Genomic DNA, 27,697 nt, shown 5'->3' with positions numbered 1-27,697 from the left:
CAGCTATCATCAAGCCTTGATTGAAGAATGGTACACTTCCTCTTCCTCTTCCACCGAGCGTGCAGCTTAGGGAGGGACGCACATGAAACAGGGGGACACCTGCCTAGCCAGCCAGGTCAGTCAGATCAGCCCTGGCGATCAATGGGGTGACAGATGTCTCAGTCAGATCACCCTCACATCCGTCTTGAGACGTCTCCTGGGGCTCCCAAGTTCAATTATGTATGAGACAATGTGTGCAGAACTAGGTATACACACAATGGAATATTGGGTGTGGGCTAGCACTGTAAACTACGGGTTGCATTTCCATTTTGTTGCCAACCTTTGAGTCTACTCTCTGACCTACTTACGGACCCTGATAAATCCAGACGTTGCAACTCTTACATAAGAAAATCAGATCTATTGGTATTCAAATCAGATTTTGAAACCCTTGTATAATTTGAGTGAGCAATATATTTATTGCAATAGTCAAAACAGATTAAGATACATTGGGAGGAAACAACATCAAGTCACGTGTAAATATAACTTGCTCTCCCAAGATAACAGGGTCACATTTCTCAAAAATAATAATTTCTGTCCAACTCAGGACCTTTATCTTAGCCCGACTGAATGTTTTTCCTTCAACTTCTGTCAAGGGCAGAGATTTTTATACATCTCCAGAAATGATAGACATTGTGGATGTTCTTTGAATGTGCCAGACACTGTAGAACATAACCTTTTCTACTGTCCAGTTTACAACCTGGTATGCAAACTCATGCTACCTCCCCTTTTTGGGGTAGTCTAACATCACGGCACAATGAAAATATCCGATTATATCTGTCTGACATTAACCCGGAATTAGCTGCAAGGGGGGCTGAGGTTTTGTTAATAGTATCTCTTGGAGTGCTAAATGGCACTATTTAGCAGGATAAATCCCAATGAAATTCCTGATCATTATATATTTTACATGGCTGTTTATTTCTATATATTTTAAATGTTTTAGGATGCCCTATATTTGTAATGCCTAGAAAAGTTTTGATGAAGTAAGTAAGTAAGCATTACAGGGGGCTGGACTAGATGAGCATTGGGGTCCCTTCCAATTCTGGAATTCTATGATTCCACGAAAAGAGAATATGCATGGGAAAGAGGGTCAGAGAGAAGGAAAATCACAGGGGCGTATAGAAGAAGAGATGGCAGACAAAAGCACGACTGGAAGCACTGAGATGAAAAGCAGAGGTTTCTAAGCTGCTTAAATCTTAAATAGTGCACTAAGCAACAAAAAACTGTAAAGCAATATCAGAAAAACCATAAAAACACTAATACAAAGTCATTAAAAAACCAGGAATTTCATCTGTCTGTCTATCTATTTTGTTCCCTTAGGTCCAATATTGGTGTGCACTGTCGATGACTTTGTCCCCGTAGGCATGACGATTACGTGGGAGGAAGGTGGCCAATCAGATAACACCTCTGGCATTATAAGTGCGCACACTGGTAACACATCACACTTCAGCCTTAAACCACTAGGCGATTCGGAGGTGGACCTCTTCGTCTGTCGAGTATCCCTCCCTGAGTCTGAAACAAAAGTCAATGAACCTGAAGGTAAAAATTCTCAACACAGTTGGGACTTAGTTTTCCTTTGAAAAGCACGGTTTGGGAGCAGGATAATTGTTTCCAGATTGCTTAAGATCCTCTCAGGGACTGACCATTTTAAGACTGCTTCCTCCTTAATTCAGAAATTTATTTCTGCTTTCCATTATGGCCTGTTGAGATAAGACTTTCCCCACCAGTTGCCATTATATCGGTGCTAGAATTGGCTAAAGACACAACTTGAAAATGCAATCAGTCCGGTGGAGATCTGAACAGTAATTCTCCTCTTATCTCTGCAGAAAGGTTTTCGCCGTTCTTGAACAATACAGTGGTGCCCCGCAAGACGAACGCCTCGCAAGACGAAAAACCCGCTAGACGAAAGGGTTTTCTGTTTTGGAGGCGCTTCGCAAAACGAATTTCCCTATGGGCTTGCTTCGCAAGAAGAAAGCCCATAGGGAAATCTCTGGGGACCTCTGTTAAATGCTAGCGGTGGGGAGCAAAGCCTTCCCCCCCCTCCGGCCTTCAGAAGAGGTCCAGGAAGGCCGGCGGGGGCCGAAAGGCTTTGCTCCCCACCGCCAGCATTTTAAAAGCAGTCCGGGATAGCAGGGAAGCGCTTCCCGCTATCCCGGATGGCTTTTGAAGGTAGGCGGGGGGGAGCAAAGACTTTTGCCCCCCGCCCACCTTCAGAAGAGGTCCTGGACCTCTTCTGAAGGCTGGCGGGGGGCAAAAGTCTTTATCCCCCCTGCCTGCCTTCCCGGTGGCTTTTAAATCGCCCCGGGACAGCGGAGAAGTCTCCGCTGTCCCGGGAAGGCAGGCGGGGGGGGAAGCAAAGACTTTCACCCCCCGCCGGCCTTCAGAAGGGGTTGGGGGACAGACTGTCCCTGGACCTGGTCTGAGGGCGGTTTCCATAGGAACGCATTGATTGATTTTCAATGCATTCCTATGGGAAACCGTGCTTCGCAAGACGAAAAACTCGCAAGACAAAAAGACTTGCGGAACGAATTAATTTCGTCTTGCGAGGCACCACTGTACTAAATGCATGTTTTTATCAGACGGTAACAATGGGAGAAGGAAAGGAAAGAATGTGTACCCTGCAGGGGCCAAGGTGTCTCCCACAATAATTTCCACCCCCATTAAAAACCATTCCCACCTCCAGACATATGTTTACCCAGCATAGGGTGACCTAGATGAACAGATGGTGCCTAAAGGAAGATAGGGCTTAATTTCCATCAGCAACGGCCTGATTTGTAATAGCTTGTGTCATGTATGCCATAAGGAAGTGTCACGCAGGCAAAAGAAAGGTTAACCAAATATGGTCCGAGAAGAGAACTAAGGAGAGAATAAGGAAGTCAGCTATATAAGATAATGAAGGTGAAGCTGCCTGTTGAATGAAGGAAGGGAGGCTTTAGCCCTGTCACAATATAGATTGCTGAAGTAGCTTTGGCTTGTCACGTAGACAGTAGGAGAAGCCATGTAGGCACTAGAAAAGGCTTACCAAATAAGACAAGGAAATGGGTGAGGAACTTGCATAGCGTGGTCATCCTTCTAAGGTAAAATGCTTGGTTGGCGGTCGGTGATTGGTAGAGGGAAGGGTGTACCTTCAGTATACGAATGCCTGCCAAACGCCATGTATCGCCGCCAGCCTTTGGAAGCTATTCCACTGGCCGCCTCTGCGCAGACTACAAATAAACTCTTTTCTCTGAGGAAGTCCTCCGAGTTCCAAGAGTTCAGCGGCGAATGAGCTCAGGCTCAAGGATCCAGAAATAAGGCTTCAGTGCCCTTCTATTGGAGGCAGATTTTTATATCCTTGCCCTGGTGGCCAAGTCCACACATTTAAGGAGCTCCGTACCTAGTTAGCTGCTGCAGAGATGGTATCATTGGATATGGGAAGTTTTTAGCTATACTTGGTTTTCAAACGTAGCCTATACACCAATACCTTCTCTGGGAAGGCTGGGATGCTTTTTGTGCTGGACGCTTTCTTTATACATGTTGGGGAAAGGAGCTGTGTAAATATTCCTGGAATTTCCACTATCCCACCGTGTCCTCATCCAGCTCAAGGAAGCCCCATGTATGTGCCACAGATCTTCCTACTCAGGTCCACACACACAAGAACTTCAGTTAAATCCCCTTTGCTCCTTAAAGCTTTCATTAAGGATTTACACCCTCTATCTACAGATTAAAAATGTTTGTCAGAGAATCCAGCAGAAAATAATCAGCACTGAATGGTGTCATAAATGTTGTCCATCAATTATGCCTAAAATTAATAGCTGTTGCCTCTTCTCTCATACTTTCCTCACCCCAAAACTTAAAAAGACAAAGGGACCGGTCTCCGTGAGAACCTCTATCACACCAACCGTAAAAAAAGAAGCCTTCAGCGAGCACAGACAATTCTCACTGGCATGGTCATTGGGCTCAATGCAAGTGAAGTTTCTGTCCAGTGGGTGAAGAATGCCCTCCTTGAAGGTCACCCTGTGAATCCCCGAGTCTTGAAGGGCAGCATCAAGGATTCCCTCTTGGTCTTCAGCCAGGTGGTAGTCCCCTACTCTGACTGGAACATCGGCACTTCATACTCCTGTATGTTTACCCGCACAGCAGGCACCGTGGAGCCCAGCCAGAGGCCTGAGGAGAAATCCCAGGGTGAAAAGTGATGCACACCCCTTTCTCAACCTATCCCAGTTTTCCCTCCCCAGCCTATCCCAGATTAAATAATTTCCATGTATCCATATTTGGCCTAAGGCTGAATAAAAGTGAGCAAACTCACAGATATCTCTTGATGTGATCACTTGATTGAGGTGGTGGGTGGGTTCTGGAAAGAAGTGGGGAATGGATTAATCTCCCTCCAAAATCATGTTGAAGTTTGATTATTGTAGAAGCAAAGTGTGTTTAGCACATAACCATGAACTTCACTAGAATGCTTTTGAGGATAAAATGGGGAGGCAGAGTACACTGTATGCATACTCTCCAACATTCCTCATTTGAAAATAAGGACATTTCTCACTCTCACTCCCTCCGCCATATGACCCTCCCTCAATGTCACGTTTTTTATCTGTTGCCCACTCCTGCAAAACATTTCCTGTCAGATGAAGGTTCAGACGCTTGCCCTGGTGGCCCAGTCCACACATTTCAAGACCTCCCTAAATAGCTAATTTAGGGTGTTCTCCAAGCTACCAACATGAGTTTGACTAAACTGCGGGAGGCAGTGGAAGACAGGAGTGCCTGGAGTGCTCTGGTCCATGGGGTCACAAAGAATTGGACATGACCACACAACAACAACAAATAGCTAATTCAGGGGCAACTCTGCAGAGGTTACACTATAAGATACGGGAGGTTTTAAGCCAATATTGTTTTTCAAACCCAACCTTTGCAACAACTTTAACACACCAATACCAATTGTTGTCCATCAGTTATGTCTAAACTTAATAGCTGTTGCCTCTCCTTTTATCTCATACTCCCCCCACCCCAAAACATAAAGAGAGAAGGGAAATGGTCCCAGGATCCTAACATTTCTTCATTTCTTGGGTTTAGGGGGATCCCCACCACTCATAGCTGTCAACGTTTCCATTTTTTTAAGGGAAATTCCCTTATTCCGAATAGGATTCCTCTCAAGAAAAGCAAAAAGTTGACAGCTATGCCACCACTAAATCTATAACAATACATTCAAAGTTGGATCATGTGATTTTAAGCAGTCCTGGACATAGCACACACAGTTCCTCCACTGCCCTGACCAAAAACCTTAGTCCCGATTTTATTCTATTATATTCTTTGGTAAATTTATAAATATCTTTTTAAGAAAGGGGCAAGATTAAACCTGCTCCAGTCCCCCTTTCGTCCCACCCAGGCCGGCCCTACCCTCCGCCTGCCCCTCAGAGCTGGCGCATCACACACAGGGCTGGGCCTTGCTGGTGGCAGTCTCTCCTCCTCTTCGCCTGCCCTCTGGCAGCTGCTACAATCAGCAGCATGTGATATTGCAATGTTCCCTGCCCTGCTTTCCATGACCCCCAGAGCGTCACTTCAATCCTGTTTGTCTTCACCTGGCTGCTGTCCTTTGAACCAAGTTCTACTCTAGAGCCATGTTCACAGGCTGCGGCCATCCACCAGGGTAGCACAAAAGCCCACTTCTGTGTAGATTCTGCAGCCAGCTGGTAACTCCTCCCTCCGTCTGCTTCCGCTACAGCCAGCAAGATCCTCCATTTCACTGGCATTTCCCTCCTGCTGAAAAAATTGCAGATATCTCCTCCTTCCCATTTTCTCACCTACAAATATGGCAGAATTGTGTTCTGGCTCAAATTCAAAAAATGACGCTAATTGGAAACCTGTAAAATACATGAGTATGGCCCTGTGTGGTGTATCACAATAGCACCAGCAAGAATGAGAAGGAAATATACAAGGATAGGAGTCAACTCCAGGGGGCCGTGGGTACTTGGGCACCCACAAAAATGTAATTTGCAGGGACTGGGCAACCACAAAGTCAATGAGCACCATGTGCAGGCATATGCGTGTGATGTTGCGCCTCCATGTTATGGCTGTGGGCACCCACAATTGAGGGCAAGATGGCACCCCTGTATACAAGCCCACATCCTGTGTCCTGACTCCATGCACTGCAGCTTGAAGAACCGGATTGGGGTTGAGAAGACTGGTTGCTGGGAACCCCTTCATTTAAAACAGATCCCTGCAGCCACATTAGGAAAAGAACTGAAAATAAAACAGCCAATATTGTAATGCTGTTATACAAATCTATGGTGTGACCTAAAATATTGTTACAAAAGTTGAATGCCTGCCCTTCTCTTTGCCGAGTGGGGGCAAGAGCCCATGGGGTCCCTGGCACTCACACAGGGTTTGTGTCCCTTTGGAGGAATAGAAAACGCAGTAAAGACTATTGTTGTTGTTGTTTAGTCGTTTAGTCGTCTCCAACTCTTCGTGACCCAGTGGACCAGAGCACGCCAGGCACTCCTGTCTTCCACTTCCTCCCGCAGTTTGGTCAAACTCATGGTTTATTCACCTATTTACACCTTCAGTCTGCATGGTGGGAGTGCAAATCTTACAGCATGGTCATTTCATGGGGTGGCAGCGCAGGCATCCTTCAGCCTGCCTGCCCAAAATGGAGCTCAGCTCCTCTCCTGCTGCTTCTTCCCAGCAAACCTTGCTCCAAAACTGCCTTTTCCTGTCCCCTCAAACACCCCACCCCATCACCTGAAATCCCTGCCTCTGTTCACAGCTCAGGGCAAGGGGAAAGGAGTTTTCTTGTGTTGTTAATGGCCCTCCATTGTACACATTGAGGCACCAGGCAAAAATGTTCCTCTTTAACCTGATCTTTGGTTGGTTGTTATCCAATACCCTTCTAAAATGTGTTCTGGCCAGATTATAAGGTTATTTTCATTTTTATTTTGCTTATGTATTTGGTGTTTTTCTATTGTGATTTTATCCTTTGTGGTAGATTTAACAAGAAAAAGACACACACACCAATAAATAAAATTAAGAAAAGAGCAAGATCAAATGCGGATGCACAAAACATTTTTTTTAAAAACAAAAGTCAATACTCAATGCGCTCTGCTCCACTCCCCCTTTCGTCCCACACAGGGTGTCCCGGCCTTCTGTCACCCCTCAGAGCTGACACATCACATGAGGCTGGGCCTTGCTGGTGGCAGTTTCTTCTCCTCCTTGCCTGCGCTCTATGAGAAGCCATGGAGAGGCAACGCGATGCTCCCTCACTCATTCGGGACGTGTGCAGGTTCAACCTCCACACCGAACTCAGCACTGGTGGGGAGAAATTGGGACATTCCAGGATCAACTCAGAAACTGGAGTGGCTTTCATAATTCTAGGACTGTCCCTGGAAAATCAGGAGGCTTGGAGGGCATATCTGTGCCACCTTCAACTCTTTGGTGAAAAGGTGGATTTTGAGTTTAATAATAAAGAAAAATGATAAACCACCAGTTGGGGGTTGCATAATTCTGAGTTCTGTATACAGTCATACCTCGGGTTAAATATGCTTCAGGTTGCGTTCCACGGCAACCTGGACGTAACGGTGAGGCATCTAATCATAAGCCTGCATTTTTATCAAAGCTTATATATTCCAATCAGGGCCTGTATATTTTAAAAAGAGAGCTTAAAGATTTTCAAATGTTTCATGCCAGGCAAAAGACCAGCTGCTTAGAGAACCTTGGCAATGTTTTCCTCCTAGACAAGGGGCCCCTTGATTCATAGCAGAAAACAATTATCAAAGTCGTAAAAAGGAAATTACAGACTGAGAGCGAGGACACTGATCCTACATGTTACAGAAGATAAAAAAGGCTGAGAAAACACAATTAGGAATGGGCAAATAGTAAAATGATACCATGTGCCTCCCAGTAAAATGAGCCAGATCTTCTTCCTAAGGTTGAAAGGCCAAGAGCAGTGAAAAAGGCAACTGGCTTGGCTGGAAGAATGAGAGCATTTTTGGGAAATCTTTTAAAGCTGTTTCTTTCTTAAACTGAGAGAGTTAAAAGGCAATAAATGTTGGGAAGAGCTAATGGGAGAAGCATCTAGCTGGCTGGGAAAGGAGGGGTGAAAGGAGGGGTGTAAACTGAAGAGGCTTCTTTTGAAGCTGTTTTTTACTGAGTTCCTTTTTTACTTTACAAAGGCCTTATTCCTTTTAAAAGGCTACCTATGATAATGTATGAAATATATTAGCTTAAATATATTGGCTTAAATGTAATTATGCAAAGGATTTAAGAAATGCTAGATTCTTATTTCATATAGCTGTAACTATCCTGAAATTAAGTCAGCCACCAGCCTAGCCCCCCTGCCAGACAGGAGACGCCATCGAGCACTCCTGATATATAGTTGTCAGGCCTTTTGTTTAGAAACCTTCTATGAAGGAGATCTTTCAATGTTGATGTGAACTCAAGATCCTTGACATCTGTTGAAGATAAAATTTAAGATTAACCATTTGTTTTAGAAGGCAATAGGGCAAGGAGGGCAAGAGGTGAGCTAGTAATTAAGATTCCTTGTTGAGACACATGTAAGATATATTACTACTTATTTGTCATTTATAGATGTAACAATATATAGCTCTTTGTGTCCCATAAAAGGCAATAGGAAATGGGTGTATCTATTGTGATTGGTTCTAGCAAACAACCAATAGGAATTTCAACCAGGCTGATTGGACAGAGGCAGCCACAGGAGGAGCAAAGGGGGCTGGATTAAGGGAATATAAGTGCTGGCCAGAATGGCAGGAGGCCAGGCCAGAGCTTGGTAACCATATACCACTGAGCCTCTCATTTATTTGTCTGACAAATAAATTATTATTTTAATTTCTCTATTGCTGCGTTGAATATTTCATTCCAGCTAAGCGTTAACCACAAGCAGAAGGTGCTACAACGGAACGGGCTACTTCCAGGTTTCGCCACTCACGCATGCACAGGTGCTCAAAATGACATCATGCGCAGTAGCAGCGAATCGCAACCCGTGCACGCGCAAATGTGGGTTGCATTCTGCTCAGGATGCGAACGGGGCTCCGGAATGGATCCCGTTCGCATCCTGAGGTACCACTGTATATGTGGCCATCCCATGTACCGTATTTTTCGCCCTATAGGACGTACTTTTTCCCCTCCAAAAATGAAAGGGAAATGTGTGTGCATCCTATGGGGTGAATGCAGGCTTTCGCTGAAGCCTGGAGAGCGAGAGGCATCGGTGCGCACCGACCCCTCTCGCTCTCCAGGCTTCAGGAAGCTATCCACAAGCCTTGCGCGCCCAGGGGAGGTCCCGCCGAGCGCGCGAGGCTTGGGGCGGCAGCCTGCATCCCGAAGGACGGGGCGCCCTCCAGAGGACGCCCTGTGCTTCGGGCAGGTGTCCACAAGCCTCCCGCGCCCAGCGGGAGATCCCGCTGGGCTCGCAAGGCTTGCAGGCAGCAGCGTGTTCTGGGGGCTGGGGTCGGGGGAAGCTCGGGCTTCCCCCACGCCAGCCCCACGCCTGGGGGGGGGAAATAATTTTTTTTTCTTTATTTCACCCCCAAAAAAACTAGGTGCGTCCTATGGGGCGGTGCGTCCTATGGGGCAAAAAATATGGTAATCCTTAGAACAGCCACTGGACAGTTTCATATTTGAATCTGGGTCACATTCCACCGGGCTCAAGTCCAATATCCTGTCATATGCTTCACAGTATCTTCCCTCCATACAACATGCTCATACTCAGCTCTCCTTTTAGTGTCTCATGATGAAAAGAGCAAAGAGGCTGCTGTAAAATTACTTAAGACTTTTGCTTTATCTATCTCTAGCACAGTTTCCCATCAACACCCACAAGCTCCTTGAGGGCCTCTCTTTAGTCCAATGCCACAATCTGCATCAGGCCACGACATAAATTCTTTTGATAAATCATGGGCTAAATCAACTTCTGCTATAATTTTGATTCGGGATAGCCTACTGCCATCAGAGCAAAATGAAACTACATCAAATATAAACAAACATCAAATATAAAAAATCGTATGTGGGTAAAAGTTGTTATCAAAACCTAAACTAATACAAGGATGCTAAACTAATACAAGGATTCATTAATTAATGAATTAAGTCAGGCCCATTCCATGTTTCTTTCTATATCATGGGTGTCTGATGCTGGTGTGGTTGCTCGAGAGTAAACAGGCAAGACTCTGACCTGTCTTTTCCAGGCTTTATTCTTGGTGCAAACTATTTACAGGGAAGAGCGTCGTAAATTCATGTCTTGAAGGAAGGTGAGCACAGGTGACCTCACCTAGGCCCAAAGTCATCCCCCACCAAAGCAGGCTCAAAGCTTCTCAGAGCTTTTCAAAATCATTTTTCTCAGCAGCTAAAAGGCATTAGCGAAGCATCAGAAACATTCCGCTTGCTGTAACTAAAAAGATTGCAACAAAGGTAGGGAACACAGTGTATTGTTTCTCAGGCCTTTCTCATGCCTTCTGGCCTTGCTAAAGAACCACATTGTCTGTCCGGGAACCATGCCAGAACAAGAGATTGAAACATATCTGAACACTCTGAAACCCCTTTCCTGGGAAGGGTGCCAAGAGTCCCAATAGTCCCAAGACAGCTTTCTGTTCATGCTCAGAGGACTCCTGAGGGAGGAGAAAGGAGGAGGGAACTGGAAAGGGGTATATATGCTTGTCCACATGACTGTGAACTTCGTGCATGCTTTTTGTGACTTATCACACTTGCTCCTTCTACCAGTTCATGGATGGTAGAAATAAAAGCCTTTTCTCCAAAACTATTCCTTGAGTGTCTGTTGACTCCCACTACCCTTTCCCAGGCGCAATATTTTTCCCACCCGAGGGCAAAGCCTCATAAGGCTACAGTCTGGCTCAATCGCTAGCAGAATCTGGGAGTGGTTGGTCTTTGTACCTCCCCCAGCATAAAAGTCGCGTCACCCCAATGTTATGTACTGAGTTGAATAGGATTCAAAAAGCAGCAGTCTGATTGGTCCTAGAACAATGCAGCAGTATGATTGGCCGCAGGAGCCACCCAATCCAGCTCCAGGTGGAAGTGAATCCGCAACCTGATTGGCCTACAGGAGAATCCCAGAATTAGCCAATCACGTGAGGCCCATTGCGTAAATAATGTATAAAAAGCAGATATTTTGGGGGAACTTTCATTCCTCACTACTATGAGCTGAATAAAGAGCATGAAATCCACACTCGACTCGAGTATATATATATACTCGAGTATATTTCACCCAACCTTTTCCGCCCTTCCCTGCGCCGAAGCCTACTGCGCAGAAGGGGCGCTGGCAGGGGCGTACTTCCCGCCGCTCCAGTTTGCTCAGGCTCGGTGTTGAGGCTTTCCCTAGCACCCCCTGGTCCCTGCACCTCTTCTCCACTGGAGGTGGGGCTTTCCTCCTCGCCGGAGGAAGAACTGCTTCGCAAGATTTTCAAATGCTCCCTATAACACAATTGCCCTTCCATCTCTCGCCTCTGAGTTGATGGCAGTTCCCTGACAATGGGACATAAGCATATTGGTTCAAGATAGGAAACTGAGAGCAGAGGTGTACCCTTCTGATCTGCAGGTGTGGCCTCTCTCTGAAGGACATCACACACAAAAATAGAAAAGTTTATTTCGTTCCTTTCTTAAGAAGTTAAATTGTGCTACAGTGGGTAAGCTATAGCACACCTTCCAGTGTCCCCGGAACTGGCAAAAAAACCAGCAAAAAAGTGGAACTATTTGCCACAATTTTTTTCAGCAATTTAGCTGAGATGTCTGTTTAGCAGGGGGGTTGGACTCGATGACCCCTGGGTCCCTTCCAACGCCTTCATTCTATCATTCCATGAGTCTTCAATATAGGGAAAGAGAACTTAAGAAAATGGTGGCTCATTTGGTATAACAACCTCTTCTCCACGTGGCCAACCAAATGCCCCACAAGCAGTACCTGGGATGCAAATTAACATGGTTTGATGTTAAGACACTTGTAAAGGTAAAGGTACCCCTGACTGTTAGGTCCAGTCACAGACCCTATACCCAGAGGTCTCAGGGCAGTTGTCACAGAACAAAATCAAAATATAAAACCATAAAATATAAAATAAAAATAAAAACAACCCAATAACCCACCCTCCTATATGCATATAAATATACTGTTTAGTATTCTTGTTTGTTTGTTTGTTTATTCAGAAAAGACAAAGGGGGAAACCGGCGTAAGGAGGGGATGGAGAAGTAGATACTAAAAAAAAAAAAGCAAAAAAAATTCAAAAATTCAAAATGTTGAAGTTGTGAGATCTAAAAGACAAAATAGGGATGAAATGGGCAAAGAAAAAAGAAGTAAAGTAAAATAAGATTCTTTAATGAGAATTTTTAAAAAGATTAAGTGAATAAATGGGTAATAATAATAATGAAAAATGAGTAAGAAGTGAATAAAAAATGGTTGCACAATGATTCATAATGTATTAATAAGAAAAGGGGGGGTTGTGTATATAACTAAAGAAGAAGGGGGTGAGATTGTTTTTAAAGGGAACAAGAAAAGGGGGCAGCTTTAATTCTGCTGTGGGGCCCTCAGGACTTGGGTGTCAGGTCCCTAAGTCTAAAAGAGGGGATGTTTTTCTATGTCCATCTTTTCCCATCTCTGCAGAATGTGAATAGGACAACAAGGTTTTAGAAAACTGGATAAAAGTGTCAAGAGCAAAGGGGCTCCTCCAGCCCTTGCTCTCTGCTGCCCTCCTGTGACTTTTCTGATGAATGCACCCGGTTCCTCAATGGAATTTGTTCCAGCTCAGCACTGCTGTTAACAAATAATGCTATTAGCAAATACAGTATGAGGTCTTTTCCAGTGCATCCATGTGAAATCATCATCGTACCTGGGATTACAGTGGGCAATAAATTGAGATGAGAATAATAATCATAATAACAACAGTGTGATTTTGTAAAACGTAAATTTAACATGAGGTTTTATTACGTTTTTCTTTTGAAACTGCAGGTTTTATTTCTATTTTGATCAGTTTGACGTCAACTTGTTTTTAACTTTTTTATTGGTATTTGAATTGAATATTGTTTTGTGTAAACTGCTTAAATGTGTGCGCGCGTATTTAAATTAAGCGTTATAGAATTATTGTGAAAATAAAGTAAAATTAAACACGTGCTAAACTTGACCAAGCTCCATACCAATCAGCGAAGATAGTTGTTGTTTTTTTAAAAAAACTTTCTCCCAAAAGGGTTCTCTGCGATACATGACTGCCCAAAGTAAGCATGGCCGCACTTCCTCTTTTCCCATACCGCCCATAACCAACATGGCCGCACTTCCTCTTTTCTCGTGCTGCCCCAAACCAACATGGCCGCGCTTCCTCTTTTCCCATACCGCCCATAACCAACATGGCCGCGCTTCCTCTTTTCCCATACCGCCCATAACCAACATGGCCGCGCTTCCTCTTTTCCCATACCGCCCATAACCAACATGGCCGCGCTTCCTCTTTTCCCCTACCGCTCATAACCAACATGGCCGCGCTTCCTCTTTTCCCACATCGCCCATAACCAACATGGCCGCGCTTCCTCTTTTCCCACATCGCCCATAACCAACATGGCCGCGCTTCCTCTTTTCCCACATCGCCCATAACCAACATGGCCGCGCTTCCTCTCTTCTCATACCGCCCATAACCAACATGGCCACGCTTCCGCTTTTCCCACATCGCCCATAACCAACATGGCCACACTTCCTCTTTTCCCCCATCGCCCATAACCAACATGGCCGCGCTTCCGCTTTTTCTATATTGCCCGGAACCAACATGGCCGCATCAGCAACCCCGCCTCTCTCCCACTGCTAAATTGAAGAACAGCATCGCTATTTTTAAACATGGCCACAGCCCACTTTGCTTTAGTCCCCCCTTTTTTTAACAGAGCCATGAAAAGAATCGACTGGCGCCTCCCTTTCAGCGGTTACATGCCTTTCCCCCCCACACCCCATCGCGCCTGCACCCGAAACGAAAAAAAGTCTCGAGAGGAGAGTTGCCCTCACTCAAGATGTCGACCCTTCACGTTAAGTCGAAGGGTTTTTGTTTGCCCTTAACAAAGATGGCAGCCTTGCGCGGGCGTCACGCGTCCAACCCCTCAGTCCTCGCGAGGGCTGCGCGTGACGCGCCGGGGGTGGGGCCGAGGAGCGATGGCGGCTTCCGCAGCGGCGTTCGGGAGAGCGTGGAGCCGGTCTGGGCTCCCGGGGAAGATGCCCCTCGCGGGGAGCCTCCGTAGGCAGGTGGGTGATGCAGGGAAGCGGGCGCTACGCCTATGCGGCGCTGCCCTGGCCTCGGGGTCATGACCTTGCGGGCCGGAACCCCAGGGACTAGCAGCTTGGTGCAGTTTCCTTGGAGGGGAGCGTCCTGCGGCGCAGCTGTTGAAGAAACCCGGGAGACCTTTTCTTTTTTGGGGGGATGAGCCCTTCTTTGGGTCCCTGGATGTTGTGGACTACAACTCCTATCACCCCTAGCGAGCACGACCAGTAGTAAGGGGTGTTGGGAATTGTAGTCCCACAACCCGTGGGGACCCAAGGTTGAGAGAGAGGCCAGTGTGTCAAAAGCCTTTGGGGCAGCTTGGAGAGATCTCGGTGAATATACTCACATCAGCTTAACATCAGTCTTTAAATGGCTGTCACTGAAACTACTCCTCCACTGATCCTTTGCGACCAGTTCCAGTCAGGCTGGCAGACAGCAGTCCTGAACACTCTTCAGAAACTGGGTTTTGCCCCTCAAGCCCTTCTACGTCTGGGCTTAAGGTGCCCCAACTACAAAATTGTAGTAATCAAGAGACATATAGCTGCACCGGCAGCATATCTCTTTTTTCTTGTATCCAGAAATGCAAGAAGGGCTTTTACACTTGCCAGAAGCTTGGCTCTGCCCTTGCCAGTCTTGGAAAGATCCTTTTAAAAAGTCCCATTTGTTGTTGTTGTTTAGTTGTTTAGTCGTGTCCGACTCTTCATGACCCCCTGGACCAGAGCACGCCAGGCACTCCTGTCTTCCGCTGCCTCCCGCAGTTTGGTCAAGCTCATGTTGGTAGTTCGAGAACACTGTCCAGCTATCTTCTCCTCTGTCATCCCCTTCTCCTTGTGCCCTCAATCTTTCCCAACTTCAGGGTCTTTTCCAGGGAGTCTTCTCTTCCCGTGAGGTGGCCAAAGTATTGGAGTCTCAGCTTCAGGATCTGTCCTTCCAGTGAGCACTCAGGGCTGATTTCCTTCAGAATGGAGAGGTTTTATCTTCTTGCAGTCCATGGGACTCTCAAGAGTCTCCTCCAGACCATAATTCAAAAGCATCAATTCTTTGGCGATCAGCCTTCTTTATGGTCCAGCTCTCACTTCCATACATAACTACTGGGAAAACCATAGCTTTAACTATAGGGACCTTTGTTGGCAAGGTGATGTCTCTGCTTTTTAAGATGCTATCTAGGTTTGTCATTGCTTTTCTCCCAAGAAGCAGGCGTCTTTTAATTCTGTGACTGCTGTCACCATCTGCAGTGATCATGGAGCCCAAGAAAGTAAAATCTTTCACTGCCTCCATTTCTTCCCCTTTTATTGGATGGGCCCAGTAGCCATGATCTTTGTTTTTTTGATGTTGAACTTCAGTCCATATTTTGTGCTCTCCTCTTTCACCCTCATTAAAAGGTTATTTAATTCCTCCTCACTTTCTGCCATCAAGATTGTGCCATCTCCATATCTGAGGTTGTTTATATTTCTTCCGACAATCTTAATTCCTGCTTGGGATTCATCTAGCCCAGCCTTTCGCATGATGAATTCTGCATATGTTAAATAAGCAGGGAGACAATATACAGCCAGAGAATTTGCACCTGCCCATTGGGGGATATAGGAAGCTCCGAACACATATTTTTTAGATGTCCCTTTTAGGATGCGGTAGAAACCATTGACCCCCTGATGGTGAGGCTTGCTGACCTCCCAGTAAAGCAAAAATTTGATCTTCCTCTGTTAGTTAAAGATCACAAGACGACCCGGATGGTCGCCAGATCCTGCGCACAGATCTGTAGGCACAGACCATCCCCCGATTCAAACCAGTTTGTTAAGAACATTCCCAAACTCTGATCCACGGGCGACTCTGGGTCATTTCTCTATGGTAGTCTGTCTTAAAATTTTTATGTGTTTATATGCCTACCGCATTTTTAAACTTAAAATCCATTGTTGTGTATTGTTTTAAATGTTTGTTTTGCTTTTGGGGTTGTAGTTCCATTTGTGTTTCACGAGCTTGTCTCCGACCGTAATAATAAATTCTATTTTATTCTACTAACAGTCTGAACAATTGATGTATTTAATATAAATTTGCCATATGATATAAAGGCGGGGGGGGGGGGTAATTCAAATAGGCCAGAGCTTTCTTAGCAGATGTATGTGAAACATGTGAAAATGGCATGGATTATGTGGCGCTATATTGATGGAGGGGTTTTGTGCAACCCCTTCTTTCCTCCTTTTTATCTCATTTTATATGTGTGTATTCCTTCTAAGAAGCACAAGACGTGCTAGTCTCAAAGCAGTTTACAAATGTACAACTGTGCTATAAAATATACAAAAGTTAAAATGCTTGGGGGAGGAATTAAAAGTGCTTCAACTTCGTAAGCACCTGGGTAGGTCTATCCATATTATGTATATTATTTACATCTGCTGTCCATCAAAATATGATTCACCCTTTCTGCCCTATTGTGTATTATTGCTTTCTAAACTATGTCCAGAATTAATAGATTATTAATATATGTATATAAATATACATATTAAATGCACACAGTGACATACTTGCTTTTCCCATGTTCGTCAGTTTATTCTCAACAACTGTGTGAAGTAGGTTAGAATGAGAGACTGGTTGCCCAAAGTTGCCCCACTCTCCACCCAACCCAAAATAATTTTTTAACTTTCAACTATGAATACATCCTGCTCCCTAAAACTTGCACAAGAGAGAAAATGGTTTTACAACTGAATTTTGATTTCCTGTAAATTTAAAGTGGCTCCCCCACAAAAAAAACAACGGAATCAGACGGCATTGATATCAAATCTGAGGAATTTGTTCCGCACACATTCCTGTATATCACAGAAGTAGTCATCTTCCTAGCAAGTGCCATTGTCAGGATGCTGATTCTCAAAACTTGCCTTCCAGATCCACAGAACGTCCGTCCCATTCGCGTTGCTCAGAGTTAAATCTCCTTTTGCCCCTCACCCGCGTCCTCAAAACGGCTGCCATGTTCTCCTGTTGAGGCCGACAAACAGATGTCAAAGCACAGCAGCTGCTGCTGGCACACAGGTAAGAGCAGCATGGCTGTGAAATTTGGAAGGTGACGGTGGAGGGTTGCAGATGAAGGTAGCAAAGACAACCTAGCAGTTGGGGGCTGAGAGTGTTCAGATTAATCAGTGCTAACTTACTTTCCTGCCTCTTCCTTCTTCAGGTTCTTCAGCCTGTATCCCCCCCGCCACTAGAGGGCGCTCTCTCTGCAGGGGACCTTGCCCAAGCTGTCCAAGAGCAGAGTTTTGCAGAGCTGGGCCTGGGCTCCCACACCCCGGTGGGTCTGATCCAGAGCTTCTTGGAGTCCCTCCACGTGGATATAGGGCTGCCATGGTGGGGAGCCATCGTGGCAGGTGAAAGGGTCTGCTGTGTTTGGGAAGTGGGTGGAGATTTAGATGTACCTTTGGGCTGGCAGAGAGCGTCATCAGAGTGGGCACTTTGGCTCTGTGGCTTGGGGCATTCTGCTGCCGGGAGCTTGGCAGTAGAGTGAGCTTAGCACTTGGCGGGTTATGTGCTCTTGCCGAAAATTGTGCACAGCCCAGAGAGAGACATGAGGTGATACACACACCCCAAACACAAACTTTGTACCTTAAGCTCAGTTCCCTAGCCTAGAACATCTCTTGTTAAAACAACGAGGTCACTGGTGCTGATGAGAGAGAAGCATCTCTGCCAAAGATCCTGGGGGGCTGCTTCAGCCAGAGCAAGCATTACAGTGGGACCTCGGTTCCCAAACTTAATCCGTTCTGGGAGTCCGTTCAACTCCCAAAAGAGTTCTGGAACCAAGGCACAGCTTCCAGTTGACTGCAGGAGCTTCTTGCAGTCAATCGGAAGCCACGCTGGATGTTCAGCTTCCAAAGAACATTAAAAAAACAGAACAATCACTTCCAGTTTTTGATCGTTTGGGAGTGTAATGGTTCTAGGGGTTGCTCGTGCGTAAGTTGTCGCCACTCCTGGCTAGGTTACCTGGTTGAACCCTTTATGTCTGGACAGCCTCTCACCCGTGGCTGTCTCAGTCACTGGCAGAATCCGTCAGTGGGTGTTTCTTGAACTTCTTCCAGCAAATAAGTTCTTTGACGCCAAGTCTCCGCCTACTTTCCCTGCGCGGAAGTCTTCTGCGCAGGGAGGGTGTGGGAAGCGGAGTACCCGTGTTCTCCCCGCTGGTCTCTGGCGAGGAGTCCTGGAGCCTCCTCTCCGATTCCCCCATCTGCCCCCCTTCTCCACTGGTGTTACGCTGATTTCCTTCCCCAGCAGATGGGCTGCCTCTCTCCCTACTGGGACCATCTCCAGCATCCCTCTGGAGCCTTCCCTCCGCCTCTGGCTCCGATGGCAGTTCCCTGACAGGGAGTCAGAACGTCCTGGCTCCCAAGGCATTCACAAGCCGAGGTTCCACCGTATTGGGCTGGATAGACAAATAGCAGGATGCAGTGCTAAGCCAGCATCCTCGGCTCTTTCCTCGCTGTGACTCGGCCCCACGGAGAAGGAACACAGCAGGAAAGGTACAACCTGTTCTCTGAGATGGAGACCGCAGCTGAACTTTGGGCACTGGGGCCAAATTCAGCTTTCCAGACTTCTCTCTGCACCCCTCAGGACTCCTTCCCCAAACCCACACACCTTCACCTGCCCTGCTCCACATTTTCTCTCGTTCTTTGGCTTGACTGGAATGTGTCCTCTAGCTCACTTGGAGAGATGTAACGTAGAAAACCTCTGGGTTTCATAAGACAGGCTAGTAACCTAATGATCACCACTGCAGTGGACGCTCGGGTGGCAAATGTGATCCATGTGGGATGCACGTTCGCAAACTGCAGCGGCGCATCTGCGCACGCATGGGTTGTGATTCGGCGCTCATGCGCAAAGCCTGATTTAGCGCTTCTGCACATGCGCGACCCCCGAAACCCAGAAGTAACCCATTCCGGTACTTCCGTGTTTCGACGGGTCCATAACCCGAAAAATCACAACCTGAAGCATCTGTAACCCGAGGTATAACTGTACTGCCTTCTGGGTAAATGATGCCTTCAGCCTCTGCAGGAGAAGTTCGCCCACCTACCCTTTTTGCACAAGCCTCCAAACAGAAGTACCCAGGTGCATTCTGGGTAAGGTAGTGATTTCTGGCATTGCATTGTGGGTAACGTCACAGCCATTGCACTTGAGAATAACGGGTGTCCTCCTCTCTCCCCACCAAACTTCTCAGGGACAATTGTGGCCCGTTGCGTGGTTTTCCCGCTCATCGTGAAGGGCCAGAGGGAGGCAGTGAAGCTCAACAACCACATGCCGCAGATTTCAGAGCTGACCACCCGCATGAACGAGGCCAAGCGCTCGGGGAACAAATTTGAGTGTGAGTTGGCCGGCGTATGAGGCAAAGTGCAGGGTTCGGTGGAAAAGGGGCACAGCTGGGGTTGCAAACAAACCACATTGGAAGGGACCACGTTGAATGAATCGAGGAGGTGGTGGTTGAGGTGATAGGAGGACTGGGGAGGCAAGAGAGGGGAGCTCTCAAGGAATAGGGTTGCCCACATTATGTCAGCAGGTGGGGCCTGATCTGTAGGGGAGGGCAAGGGGCTTGTAGAAGGAGATTGTGGGCGATAATCTCCTTTGCCTTCCCCGCAAATCATTCCGCTTTTCTCCCACAGTTGCCAAAGCTTATACGGACCTGAACCTCTACCAGAAAACCCACGATGTCAACCCGCTACGAGGATTTCTTGTTCCCTTGGTCCAAGTGAGTCTCTGCCCCACTGCTAGGCCAGCTTGTTTTTGTTCTATTTTTACGAACTTACATCCTGCCCTTTGCCTGTAGACTTCAGGGCAAGTCACAGCAATTAATGCAAGCTCCCAGATACGAAAGTCAGTTGAAAGAAGCTTCCCACCCCAAATTTCACATCTGTGTTGTTCGTTTATTTATCACGCACTGTATTTATTTGCCACTTTTTACACCGGGGTGCCCTGAAGCGATTCGTGCGACGCAAATAGAAATTACGGCGGGAGCGGACGGACCATGAAAGCGTCAATAAATATAAATATTTAAATTGTGTGTGTGGTATATGAATATTACTCTCAGTTCTGCCTCCTCCCCTTCTCACACTCATCCTCTCTCCCTTTCTTTCTTTCTTTCTTTCTTTCTTTCTTTCTTTCTTTCTTTCTTTCTTTCTTTCTTTCTCTCTTTCTCTCTTAGGCACCCATTTTCATCTCGTTCTTCATTGCCCTGCGCAAAATGGCGGAGCTCCCTGTGCCCAGCCTTCAAACTGGTGGTCTGTGGTGGTTCTCAGATCTCACGGCTGCCGATCCCTACTATGTCTTGCCCCTGACAGTGACCGTCACCATGTGGGCCATCTTGGAAGTAAGTCTTTGGGTCCCTCCAGAGGTCCTTTTGTTACTGCATTCATGGATACAATGGATTTTGACTAGAGGCAGCTGCCTGCCCACATGTAACATCACATTGCTGTCAGATTTGCCTCACATGGCCAATCTGGGTTAAGAATCTGGCCTATGGAGCCGATAAGGTTCTCCACCGCCGGTGTAGAGGAAATAAGTTAGTGAGACCCTTCTTCTCCCTCTCCATAATGTTTGAATTCATGCATACTCAACAAAGCTGAACATTTGAACCTCTAATTCTGGAAGCCTTCCTAAGAGAGCTGCTCCAGTGGAAGAACTGTGAGGAAGAACTGTTCCTCACCAGGCAATGGCTTTTCCACCTGCCTTGCCCCACTCAGCCTTTCCCAGACTATGACTTTGAGAACAGCAGCAGCAGTAGCTGGGAAGAGAGGAGTTCAGGGATTATTGTTTTTTTTATAAAAAAAAAAAGCTTTATAAGTTGTGCTTCTTTGTTTCTCAGTTTGATCCTTTTGTATGTTTTGTGGTATTTTATGTTTTGTGATTTGCTGTTATTTTTACTGATTATAGATCGGTAATTCTTTATTGTGGTTGAACTATTTGAGTATTATTTGCTGATGTTTAATTTCGCTGTTTACTATTAGGTTCTGATGGGATTGTTGAATGTTGCTTTGTGGTTTATTTTAAAGTTATTGTGACTTTTATATTGGATCAGATTGCTACTGTTACTGTTTGATGTTTTATTATGTTTTTGGGCAACCCAGTCAGATGGGCAGGGTATAAGTGAATTATTGTTGTTGTTGTTGTTAAACAAAGGAAAGTGTTTTTTCCCCACATAGTGCATAGTTAGGCATTGGATCCTGCAAGAGGCAATGACAGGGGGATTAAGAGAGGTTTGTGGAGAACAAACCTCTCTGTGGGTACTATCCCTTATGCTGTGGGGGCAGAAGGTGTGGGGAAGGCAACTGAATTAGTGGACTAATGAAGAAATTTGAGGTGTCTGCATATCACAGAACAAATAGGAAATAAAGAGACCAGAGGCCTCATGAGCTCTGAAACAGAGCTTAGACAGGACCAGATGTGTGAATTGGTTTGGTGCCCCTAATATTATGGGTCTGTATTAGACACGGGTAGCGACAAAGACCATTTTCAGTTGTTTGCAAGATAGTAACTGCAATGAGGGCCCTGCTGGCAGGCCCGGCATCACCACCCAGAGAGGACAACCACAGCTGTTGCCAGCTTCCCAGAAAAGTTAGCCAGCATATTATTTTTATTATTCCTTAGCTTATAGTCTGCTCTTTCATGCAAGAACCTGTGGGGAAACGGCTTGCTGATGTAAACTGTGTTATTTTTACTGTTGTTAGCCGCTCTGAGCCTGGCTTCAGCTGAGGAGGGCAGTATATAAATAAATATTATTATTATTATTATTATTATTATTATTATTATTATTATTATTACTGACGCTAGCGTGAGAAGAGAATAGATCAGGTCTGTCCCTAAAGCTCCGAAATTGTCCCACCCAAAGGAGATCGTAAGGAGAAAGCTGAATGTTCGGAATTTGCTGTATTCCAAAGTAAATTGGGGGGTGGGGCCTAGATATTCAGGCTGCAGTCAACCTCCTAAAGCCAGTTGTTGGCTGGATGGGATCCAATGCCAAGGGCGCAAGGCGGTGGTTACCTCTGGATCCTTCCATCACTCGAAATTTTTCCTACCCCCACAATTTCAAAATTCCTGCTTGGCAGAAAACCTCATGTAGGAGAGGACAACGCAGTGAAAAATGGGGGAAATGGCACAGGAGTGTTAACAGTGTCCACCTTCTCTGCAGCTAGGAGCAGAATCCGGAGTGTCGAACCCGAACCTCCACCTTATGAAAACCGTTTTCCGGGTGATGCCGCTCGCTATCCTGCCTCTCACGATCTCCTTCCCGACGGTGAGGTGCCGCCGCAGGCAGATTGCGATTGCTTTTTACGTATTTCCTGCGAAACATATCGAGGCCAGTTCTGACTTGCCCTGCACAAACCCATGTTCCTTTGGCTCCCGTTCGATTCAAAACCTGCAATTTAGCCTACACAGTCCAAAAGAAACATAAAAGTGTAAATAAAGCTTCCATTTCGCGGGCTCAGCTGGATCTGTTCCTCTGCGGCCGCTGCAGGGAGTATTCTGCCCTCCAGTTGTTGCCGAACTACAACTCCCATCATTCTTTGCCACCGGCTATGTTTGCCTGGGCAGAGGGGAGCTGTGGGCAAGTACAAAGGGGGCTTTCCTGAACTTTTATCACTGGGAAGGGAACCCAAAACGCCTTTTCCTGTGGGGCTGCTGTTCCCACTTCTTCCTCCCCGCTGACCCCCAATTCTCCAGCCCCTCTCATGCCACAGGGCAGCTGTCCTGTTGCAACAGGGTGGGCCAAGGAAAGGGGTTTTTGATGCTCTCTCTTTCCCTCCCTGCAGGCCGTTTTCACCTACTGGCTGACATCCAACCTCTTCTCGCTGGTGCAAGTGGCCTTTCTGAGGTTGCCCGCAGTTCGCGCCCGGCTTGGCATCCCCGAGCGGGTCCAACATGACCCCAGCCTCCTGCCTGCTCAGGGAGGCTTCATAAAGAACTTCAAGAAAGGTGATTAAGGCAGCACGTTGTTTGAGATGCAGTAAGGATAGTGGTGTTTTTTAAAATGCACATTTTTACAATGTCCTACAGTTACTAGGTTTGGGGAGAAAGGAGCAGGTTATATCAATATGACTGCTGGAAAAATTAAAATTTTCAGAGGAAAATGTTTTTTTGAACTACATACGGAGTTTGAAAACTGTGAAACATAAATGGTAGTAGGTTAAAAATAAACATATATGTATTTGGATGATAATAATACCTATACAGTCGTACCTTGCTTTTCGAACAGCTTAGTTCTTGAACATTTTGGCTCCCAAACGCTGCAAACCCGAAATGACTGTTTCGGTTTGAAAACTATTTTTGGAAGGCAAACGTCTGACAGGGCTTTCGCAGCTTCCGATTGGCTGCAGGAGCTTCCTGCAGCCAATCAGAAGTCGCGCTTTGGCTTCCGAACATTTTGGAAGTCAAATGGATTTCTGGAACAGAGTCCATTTGACTTCCAAGGCACGACTGTATACTAGAAAAGGTAAAGACTGTATACTATATAAGGTAAAGGTAGAGGGACCCCTGACCATTAGGTCCAGTTGTGAGAGACTCTGGGGTTGCGGCGCTCATCTTGCTTTATTGGCTGAGGGAGCCGGCGTACAGCTTCCGGGTCATGTGGCCAGCATGACTGAGCCGCTTCTGGCGAACCAGAGCAGCGCAAGGAAACACCGTTTACCTTCCTGCCGGAGTGGTATCTGTTTATCTACTTGCACTTCGTGCTTTCGAACGGCTAGGTTGGCAGGAGCAGAGACCGAGCAACGGGAGCTCACCCCATTGTGGGGATTCGAACTGCTGACCTTCTGATCGGCAAGTCCTAGGCTCTGTGGTTTAACCCACAGCGCCACCTCATCCCTTAGATAAGTATATAGAGAACTGCAATTGATAGCTCTTGTAATGATGAAGTATACCCTTTTTTGCACTTTTTATTTTCACTTAAAAACAGAAAAAGAAAAAGAAAGCTGACTTGGGAGGAGAAGGGTGGCCGAAGGCTGCTGCGGTGCGAGGGAGGGGATAAGGGCTTCTCAAAGGCCTCCAGCTCCTACGGGGTTAACTCACTTGCGTCTCCACATGCCCCCCCTTTTTCCAGGCTGGAAAAATGCACAGATGGCTCAGCAGCTGGAAGAGAGGGAGCGGCACATCAAAAACCACCTGAATTTGGCAGCTAAGGGTAAGCCTCCTGCACCCCTCGCCCTCACTTGCTGCCATCCACAGCTGCCAGGCCTGTGTGCGATCCTTTTCCTGCAGGGAGGAAGGGATCCTGGGGTGGGTTGTTCCTTCCACTTGCTTTGCAATGTGCAAATCAGAGATCACCACCTTTCCCAGTTCTCTGCTGTCATCTCATCGCTTGAGAAGAGGCAGTTACCTCAGGGCGGCCCTCCTGGCCCTTTCTGCAGGCCCTCAACTGTTTCGATAGTGGTTCTTCACCTTCATGTAATCGACATTTATTTCACTCGGGCCTCTGCAGTTGTGTTAGCAACTGGGAAGGTCGGCCTTCCACACGAGGAAGCGACATATGATTTGAATATTGACCTGCCAAGTGGAGCAAGTGAAGGGACAGCCCGTGCCAGGATCAACCCCGCCCCCCTTCCCTGCAGAAAATGGGCCTTCGCGGCAGGTCCAGGGTAACATTCTGTGTGCTGCTAGAATGGGGGTTTCCGCAGGAATATTTCCTGGGGCGAGGGGCACATTCTCCCAGTGGGAAAATAAAAACACTGAAAGGGGGTGGTGGAATGAGTAGGCCAATCTATAACTTAAAAAATGAGGAAAGCACCTGTATATTTTGTCTGAGGTTGTATCAATGCTAGAAGCTCAGAAAGAAAAGGAAAGGAAAAAGAAATCTGGTGTGCTAAGAACCTCTTTTTTGCCATCAGAAGACGTTTTGCAAATTACACATGGGCTTTTTGATCCTACATAATGTAATTCTGGCCCCCACATCTTAAAAACATGGTACTGTGGGGCAGGGAGCGTACAGAAAGGGCAGCCGAAATCATTTGGGGAGTGGGACTTACTGCTTCATCTGAATCTCCTTCCCTCTTAGAAAAGCCTGCGGTATTTGTGGCTTTTCAGCTGAGCAAAATGGCAACTTAAGATATGAGCAAGGAGGCGTGATTGAGGTTTGCGGAATTATGGGTTGGGGAGAGCAAGTTTCTCTCTCACACAATAATAGAAACTCGGGAGAGACCAGTGAAACTGACTTTGTGGTAGCTTCAGGACAGGCAGAAGAACTTGTAGCGCATGATTAACTTATGGAACTCACTGCCACAAGATGCATTGTGGGCTAGTAGCTAAGACAGGGGCTGGGGCATCTGTGCCCCACCAGGTCAGAGTGGGCTCCCAGCTCCCCTCATTCCATGCTGTTAGTCATTCTGGCTTGGGATGGTAGGACAAGTTGCCCACCGCTTTGGTCCATCCTTCGGGTTCAGACTCAGGATGTTACTGTATCCTGTTAGGGAACGTGAGCAGGGAGGGGCATCGCCTTCAGACCCTATTTGTGGGACTCCCAGATGTGTGAGTGGGCTGGGTAGACAGTTGTTCTGATTATTCAGCCCAGCTCTGCTTGTGTTTATTCTGTTCTCGACGCAGTTCCCTGGTGGGGGCTGACAAGTCTCCTTGCCCGCTTTGCGAAAACAAACTAACGAAACGTGGGCATTTCTTCCACTCAGGGCCGCTGCGCCAGACCTTTTCCCACAACCCTTTGGAGCAGCACCAGCCGGGTCCTGCGAAGCCGCCGCCACGAAAGAGACCCTGGGAGGACACGTTAGGCTGAGCGGCGAGCAACACCAAACCAAAAGACTTTGCACAGGGAAAAGAGCCGCCTTCCCCTTCCCGCCTCCCCACTCCTCTGTTTTCTGAGACTAGGTAATAAAAGGATGTGGAACTTCCTCCTCCCACGTTTGGTGCTTCCCAGATTTCTCTCCCCAACTCAAGCTCACTTTTTCTCCCGCAAAGTTTACACACGGGAATGTAGACAAACAGAACCTGCAGGAGTTGTAAGCCTCTGAATTTGGGGTGGAGGAACTCTCTAGATGATGTTAAACTCCTCCCGGGTTAAAGGTCAGGAATGATGGGAGTTGTAGTTTCAAAACATCAGGTGGGACATGGGTTCCCTATCCTTTTTCTAGATACTGGAAGTGTGGGCTGCGAGAACGGAGCCCAACACAGGAGGGGGCTGTTGCCTTATATGCCTCATTTGTTGCCTCCCTGGCAAGATCCAAGCAACCCTCAATGAGACGCAGGATTAGTACAACGGACTCCTTGGTCTGAGGCAGCTAGGGGTCTTCTCTTGTAGTCCTGGCATGCCAGTTCCCTGCCCTCACTTCCAGAGGGATTAAAGCGAACCATCACTCTTCCAAAACCAACTTCGGCCACGAGCCTTGGCCGATGATAATATAAAGAGCCCTGCGTTGGTTGAAAGATTCCTGCGTGGCAGGGAGTTGGACTAGATCAGGCAGAGGCAACCTCGGCCCACCAAATGTTTTGGGACTACAATACCCATCATCCCTGACCAGGACTAGTGTCTTGTTGTCTAGGGATCATAGAAGTTGTAGTCCCAAAACATCTGGCGGGCGGAGATTACCTATGCCTGGACTAGATGACCCTCATGATCCCTTCTAACTCTTTGATTCTATGATTTTTAAGATTGAGAAAAGAGCAACCAAAATCTTGGTTTACAGAAAAGTGAGTAAGAGGTGACCGAGAAAAGGTTTTCTCCCTCTCTCATTACACTAGACCAGCCTTTCTCAACCTGTGGGTCCTCAGATGTTGTTGAACTACAACTCCCATCACCCAGAGATCAGGGATGATGGGAGTTGTAGTCCAACAACATCTGGGGACCCATAGGTTGAGAACCGCTGCACTAGACTCTCGTGGAAACCCAGTGGAGCGGAATGTCAGAAGGTTCAGGGACAGTGGATAGTTAAACTATGGAACTCACTGCCACAGGAGGCAGTGATGGTTTTTAAAAGCGTATTAGGCAAGGATAAGGCGATCTGTGGCTGCTTGCTGCCTCCGCAGTTGGGGGCAGCGCTGCTTCTGAATGCCAGTTGCTGAAAAGAGGAACAGAGAGTGCTCTTGCCCTCAGGTCCCAAAGCCACCTGGTTGGATGCTGCATTTGATAGGCCGTGGGCCTGATCCACCAGGCTCGTCTTCTGTACATTCTGCATATACTTACATTCCAGTGGACTCTAGGAGGAATCGGTTTGGCAGGCTGTGAAAAAGGGATCACTGAGTAGGAAACGAAAGCGAGGAGGGGAGGGACTCGAGAAAGGAGGCAGCGAAACCTAAGCGTGGAGAGGAAGGGGCAGAGCTCGGAGCTAGGGCATGCGGGAGGTCGCAAGTTCAGTCCCCAGGGAGAGAATTCTGCCAAGCCAATGCTGGTCAGTAGAGGCAGGCCTGAGCTGGGTGAGCCAGTGGCTTGGCTGTTTAAGGTGTGTCTTAAGATTGCCGTGAGGCTCATTTGACAGCAGGCCCAAGAATTCGGAGAT

At 47.0% G+C, this 27,697-nt stretch overlaps 2 protein-coding genes across 3 annotated transcripts in view; both read left to right on the top strand.

The window, feature by feature from the left end:
* The window catches only part of LOC309355851 (uncharacterized protein), a 68,426-nt gene extending 64,103 nt beyond the window's left edge, over nucleotides 1-4,323 (top strand). For both annotated transcript variants that reach the window (XM_081887054.1, XM_081887055.1), the window contains exons 2-3: nucleotides 1,357-1,575; nucleotides 3,877-4,323. In XM_081887054.1, the coding sequence (XP_081743180.1) occupies nucleotides 1,357-1,575; nucleotides 3,877-4,211 (554 nt within the window). In that variant the 3' untranslated portion in view covers nucleotides 4,212-4,323. The remainder of the gene's footprint in view (nucleotides 1-1,356; nucleotides 1,576-3,876) is intronic.
* Nucleotides 4,324-14,108: 9,785 nt separating this feature from the next.
* Nucleotides 14,109-26,104, top strand: OXA1L (OXA1L mitochondrial inner membrane insertase). Its single transcript, XM_081886908.1, has 10 exons — nucleotides 14,109-14,230; nucleotides 17,121-17,264; nucleotides 17,407-17,596; nucleotides 19,432-19,575; nucleotides 19,871-19,956; nucleotides 20,410-20,574; nucleotides 22,393-22,497; nucleotides 23,015-23,177; nucleotides 24,301-24,381; nucleotides 25,877-26,104. Exons 1-10 carry the CDS (start codon nucleotides 14,141-14,143, stop codon nucleotides 25,978-25,980), a joined length of 1,272 nt encoding a protein of 423 aa, XP_081743034.1. The 5' UTR covers nucleotides 14,109-14,140; the 3' UTR covers nucleotides 25,981-26,104.
* The last annotated feature ends 1,593 nt before the right edge of the window (nucleotides 26,105-27,697 follow it).

Source organism: Podarcis melisellensis, assembly GCF_964234715.1.
Source record: "Podarcis melisellensis genome assembly, chromosome: 13".
NCBI classification, from domain to species: domain Eukaryota; kingdom Metazoa; phylum Chordata; class Lepidosauria; order Squamata; family Lacertidae; genus Podarcis; species Podarcis melisellensis.
This window is presented reverse-complemented; position numbering and strand designations above follow the sequence as displayed.

Excerpts from the sequence above, each read along its gene's own strand:
- OXA1L (XM_081886908.1), top strand. The coding sequence starts at position 14,141 with ATGGCGGCTTCCGCAGCGGCGTTCGGGAGAGCGTGGAGCCGGTCTGGG. Across the intron at positions 19,576-19,870 it reads CTCGGGGAACAAATTTGAGT|TTGCCAAAGCTTATACGGAC; the intron begins GTGAGTTGGCCG and ends TTTCTCCCACAG. Across the intron at positions 24,382-25,876 it reads CCTGAATTTGGCAGCTAAGG|GGCCGCTGCGCCAGACCTTT; the intron begins GTAAGCCTCCTG and ends TCTTCCACTCAG.